The sequence below is a fragment of the Cebus imitator genome, unplaced genomic scaffold (assembly GCF_001604975.1).
Source record: "Cebus imitator isolate Cc_AM_T3 unplaced genomic scaffold, Cebus_imitator-1.0 Scaffold65, whole genome shotgun sequence".
Taxonomy (NCBI): domain Eukaryota; kingdom Metazoa; phylum Chordata; class Mammalia; order Primates; family Cebidae; genus Cebus; species Cebus imitator.
This window is the reverse complement of record NW_016107380.1, coordinates 4644302-4649189: the sequence shown is the minus strand read 5'-3', so window position 1 is coordinate 4649189 and position 4888 is coordinate 4644302. Positions and strand designations below refer to the sequence as shown.

Below are 4888 nucleotides of genomic sequence, written 5' to 3'. Positions count from 1 at the left end.
CTGGGATTACAGGCACACGCCACCATGCCCAGCTGAATTTTTGTATTTTTTAGTAGAGACGGGGTTTCACCATGTTGACCAGGATGGTCTCGATCTCTTGACCTTGTGATCCACTCGCCTCGGCCTCCCAAAGTGCTGGGATTACAGGCTTGAGCCACCGCGCCCAGCCCTGTAGTTTTTATTGATTCAAGAACTCACATAAAATTAATAAATAAAAATAGAGATAAATTCATCTGCAGTATTAGCACTGTAGCACATCCAACTTTTGTAAATGTTTCTTGGTTCTCAGTCTTTGTCTGGATAATCCAAAGGCTAAGAGGTGTATAACATGTTGTATTTATTCCATTACTTTTTGGATCTGGGAAGATAATATGTGTTTTTTGTTTGTTTGTTTGTTTTGTTTTGCTTTTGAGATGGAGTTTCACTCTTGTTACCCAGGCTGGAGAGCAATGGCATGATCTTAGCTCACCACAACCTCTACCTTTCAGGTTCAAGTGATTCTTCTGCCTCAGCCTCCTGAGTAGCTGGGATTACAGGCGTGCGCCACCATGCCTCGCTAATTTTGTATATTTAGTGGAGACGGGATTTCTCCTTGTCAGTCAGGCTAGTCTTGAACTCAGGTGATCCACCTGCCTCGGCCTCCCAAAGTGCTGGGATTACAGGTGTCAGTCACCACCCCCAGCCAAGAATACGTTGAATTTATGACTGTTAAGTGTTAAACTGTAATCTTGGATAGCCCATTGTTAGAAATGTAGTAAAGACTTTGTAAATATGCCATACTTGAGAGTAAGAAACAGACTTTGCATTTGCTAACAATGTCTTTTCTCACATTAGATGCTGATGGAAAGTTAAGTGTGAAATTTGGGGTCCTCTTCCGAGACGACAAATGTGCCAACCTCTTTGAAGCATTGGTAGGAACTCTGAAAGCTGCAAAACGAAGGAAGATTGTAACGTATCCAGGAGAGCTGCTTCTGCAGGGTGTTCATGATGATGTTGACATTGTATTACTGCAAGATTAATGTGGCTCACATGTCTTAATGTACTGCCATATTTTTGTTTCTGGTAAACAGGATATAAAGTGAAAGAACAAACATTTGAACATACTTAATGTGTTTTTATAGAACTTTGTAAACAAAAGGAGACTCATGTTTTAGAAGTCGGTCCTTTTTTATATCTTGAAAGAAAATTTATGTATGGCACTATAAAATAAACAAATCCTATTATTTTTCTCAGGAATCTGGTTGGGAATTGTAGGGAGTGAGATTTTTTGGAGGGGTGACAGGGGAATGTTTGTTTCATAAATAATTAGATATTTTCTATAGATACTTGACATTCTGCAAAAGCAGCAAGCAAACTGAAGACCAACTCCTATGAGAAATATTATAATGTTTATGTAATAAAGACATGTAACTGTCTTAAAATTGCCTTATTGCCTTATTTTGTCATTTAAATATTTGGGTGCTTCTCAGAATTGAGTTTTTGAATTAAGATTAGGTAACTACAGTAAAAGTTATGTTAATCTGAAACAGATTCTCTCAAAACTACCAAATTTAAGCAGCAGGAATGGCTGGGTGCAGAGGCTCACACCTGTAATCCCAGCACTTTGGGAGGCCAAGGTGGGCAGATCACGTGAGGTCAGGAGTTCGAGACAGCCTGGCCAACATGGTGAAACCCTGTCGCTACTAAAAATGCAAAAATTAGCCGGGTGTGATGGCGCACATCTGTAATGCCTGCTACTCAGGAGGCTGAGGCGGGAGAATAACTTGAACCCAGGAGGCAGAGGTTGTAGTGAGCGGAGATCATACTACTGCACTGCAGCCTGGGTCGCAGAGCAGGACTCGGTCTCACAAAAAAAAAAAAGAAAAAAAAAGGAATGGTTAGCGTTATGGTTGGACTTTATACAAAATATTTATTTTGAGGCTGATTGATTGTGTCCTTACTGCTGAGTTAGGAGACATGCCAAAAAAATCTAATCTAAAAACTTCACATTCTAGTTGGGTTACACCCATCTGAATATGGGATAATCTATGATTGCATGTTACAGAATTTAAGATGACTTGGAATAAAAGGAGAATAAAAGCAGTGAAAGCCACAATGGCCAGGGAGATATGGAGGGGGCAGAAGTTGCATCAAGGAATGATTGCAACCGATAGGGTAATGACTGAAGGAAAGGCAGGACATGAATTGGCAAGGCATGATCTTGTAAAAGGCAGGATATCAGGCTGGCCAGAATGCTAGGGAGAGAGGTGGTTCATTGGACGATTAAAGTGGGACCTGGGAAACCAGGAAGAGGAATCTGAACAGAAATTGGAGCAAGGACATTCCATGATGACAGTGATGCTTTGTGCAGATTGTCCTGACACTAGTGATTCAGGTGGATTGCAGAGTGTGAAGTGGTCAGACAAGCCAGCTGAAATGTTGCTCCAGGAATCTCATGGGGGTGATGATAACGCAAAGGCAGGGGAAGAATGACCTCCAAGCATGTTTTTAAAATGGAAGCCCTCTTATCTGTACTCTTTCTGCTGTGACAAGACCCCAGTTCAAAGTAGATCAAATAACATTGGAATTCACTGGCGGCAGGGCACAGTGGCTCATGCCTGTAATCCCAGTGCTTTGGGAGGCCAAAGGGAGTGGATCACGAGGAGTTCAAGACCAGCCTGGCCAACATGGTGAAACCCCGTCTCTACCAAAAATACAAAAAATTAGCTGGGCATGGTGGCTTGTGCCTGTAATGCCAGCTACTCAGGAGGCTGAGGCAGGAGAATCACTTGAACCTAGGAGGTGGAGGTTGCAGTGAGCCAAGACCATGCCACTGCACTCCAGTCTAGGCAACAGAGAGAGACCCTGTCTCAAAAAAAAAAAATAATAATAAACTGGCACTTAATGGTTATTGCTCATATTTATTGAACATTTACAATGCTAATTCTCATATAACTCTCTGTGGGGTAGGTACTAATGTACCTTCCATTTTATAGATGAGGTAAGTGAGGCACAGAAAGGTTAAGTAGCTTGTAGAGTCTGAATTTTGAAATTTGACTCATCTAACCGGCAATTCCAGGGATGGCGTAGACTTTGAGCCTGTCTGGCTCCAGGGACTCAACAATGTCAAAACTCTCTGTCTTTCCATATTGGCTCTCATGCCTTCTCTGGTTTGACCTCTTTCTACTCTAAATAGATTCCCCACATGTAGCTGGAAAGATGCTGCTGGTAGTTGCAAATTCACTTATTCCTAGATTAGCAATTCTAGTAGAGAGAGCATTTATTCTAATATCTAATTATGAATTTCAAGATGGGAATTCTGATTGGTCCCACTGCAGTATAAACCTACCCCTTTGACCAATGGCATTTACCAAAGGGATGAGACACCGTGAACTGACAGGCCACAGGTCACATGCTGGTTTCTCAGTGGGGATGGGGTGAGATACTGTGCTTGACAACCTCATTTCAAATCAGAAAGGAGTAGTTTCCCAAAGGAAATGATGCTGGCTACATGGGACCAAGATAGGTTTGCTGTAGAAATAGACCTTTTGGCGGGGCGCAGTGGCTCATACCTGTAATCCCAGCACTTTGGGAGGCTGAGGCGGGTGGATAACCCGAGGTCAGGAGTTTGAGACCAGCCTGACCAACATGGAGAAACCCCATCTCTATTAAAAATACAAAATTAGCTGGGTGTGGTGGCGCATGCCTGTAATCCTACCTACTCGGGAGGCTGAGGCAGGAGAATCACTTGAACACGGGTGGTGGAGGTTGCAGTGAGCCACGATCGTGCCACTGCACTCTAGCCTGGGTGACAAGAGCAAGACTCTGTCTCAAAAATAAATAAATAAATAAAAGTAATAAATAAAATAAAGAAGAGACCTTTTGAACAATGAACCCTTACAATTATGTGGCAGAAAATGAAAAGGTAAATGAGAATTGATGGTCAAAACTACCATTATATATGCCCTCAGTGACTGAGAGAATAATGAACTAATTAACCAATTAGTTGGGCGTGATAGCATGACCAACTACTTGGGAGGCTTTTATGAATACCTAGGAATTCAAGACTGGTGTGAGCCATAATTGTGCCACTGCACACCAGCCTGGGTGTTAGAGTGAAATCCTGCCTCTAAGTAAATTCTGCGAGAAAATTGGATGGAGAAGGTTTCAGGGAGTGTCAGCTGGGCATGGCGACCTTGACGTAGTTAAAGTAGAAATGTGTAATAAGTAGGTGAGGATTTTCTTCTAGAACCCAGGTAAAGGCTTAGGAGTGTAGACAGAGACTTGAGAATTATGGTTCATGGTTGATTTTCATCTTAGTTTTGGTTTGTATAGATAATTCTACTTCTGCCTCTCTTATTACCATCACATTGAAAATTTAATTATCAGGCACTTAGAAAATACAAAAGACAAACAATCTACAGGCTTTGTAAAAGTCTAGGCTGAGAAATTGAAGCCACCTTTGGATAGAAGCAATATAGAAAGGCTAAAGTGGTCTAATAGAATTTTATGAGGCGGCTGACCTTGTGTAATCAAAAAGGCTCTTAAAAAGTCTATAGAAGTTGAAATTGTTACTCGGTTTGTCATGATTTGTTTAATGTCTTCTTGGTGAGCATCAAATGAAGTTTAGTTTCAAGCCCTTGATGATTTAATATTTAATGAATATCTTCAGAAAAGGTATGTTCATGTGATTGTTCAGCTATTTTAAGAAAACTGACAATATCATTTCTATCTACCATTGATATTCACGATACAATTTTATGTATTTTCCTTTAGATTCAAGATGATCAGTCCTTTGTATTAACTTCACACATGGATAGTTCTTTTATTTGGATCATGGTCTTAACATTTAAAATCATAGATTTGATTATTTCGAGCTATATTCACAGTGAAAATACTCTTTCTTGGC

The 4888-nt window shown here is 40.9% G+C and overlaps 1 protein-coding gene across 1 annotated transcript in view; it reads left to right on the top strand.

Annotated features, from left to right (window-relative positions):
- Window positions 1-1423, top strand: part of ABRACL (ABRA C-terminal like) — a 15367-nt gene extending 13944 nt beyond the window's left edge. The window contains exon 3 of the mRNA XM_017530417.2: window positions 835-1423. Within this exon, the coding sequence (XP_017385906.1) occupies window positions 835-1019 (185 nt within the window). The 3' untranslated portion in view covers window positions 1020-1423. The remainder of the gene's footprint in view (window positions 1-834) is intronic.
- Window positions 1424-4888: the final 3465 nt, after the last annotated feature.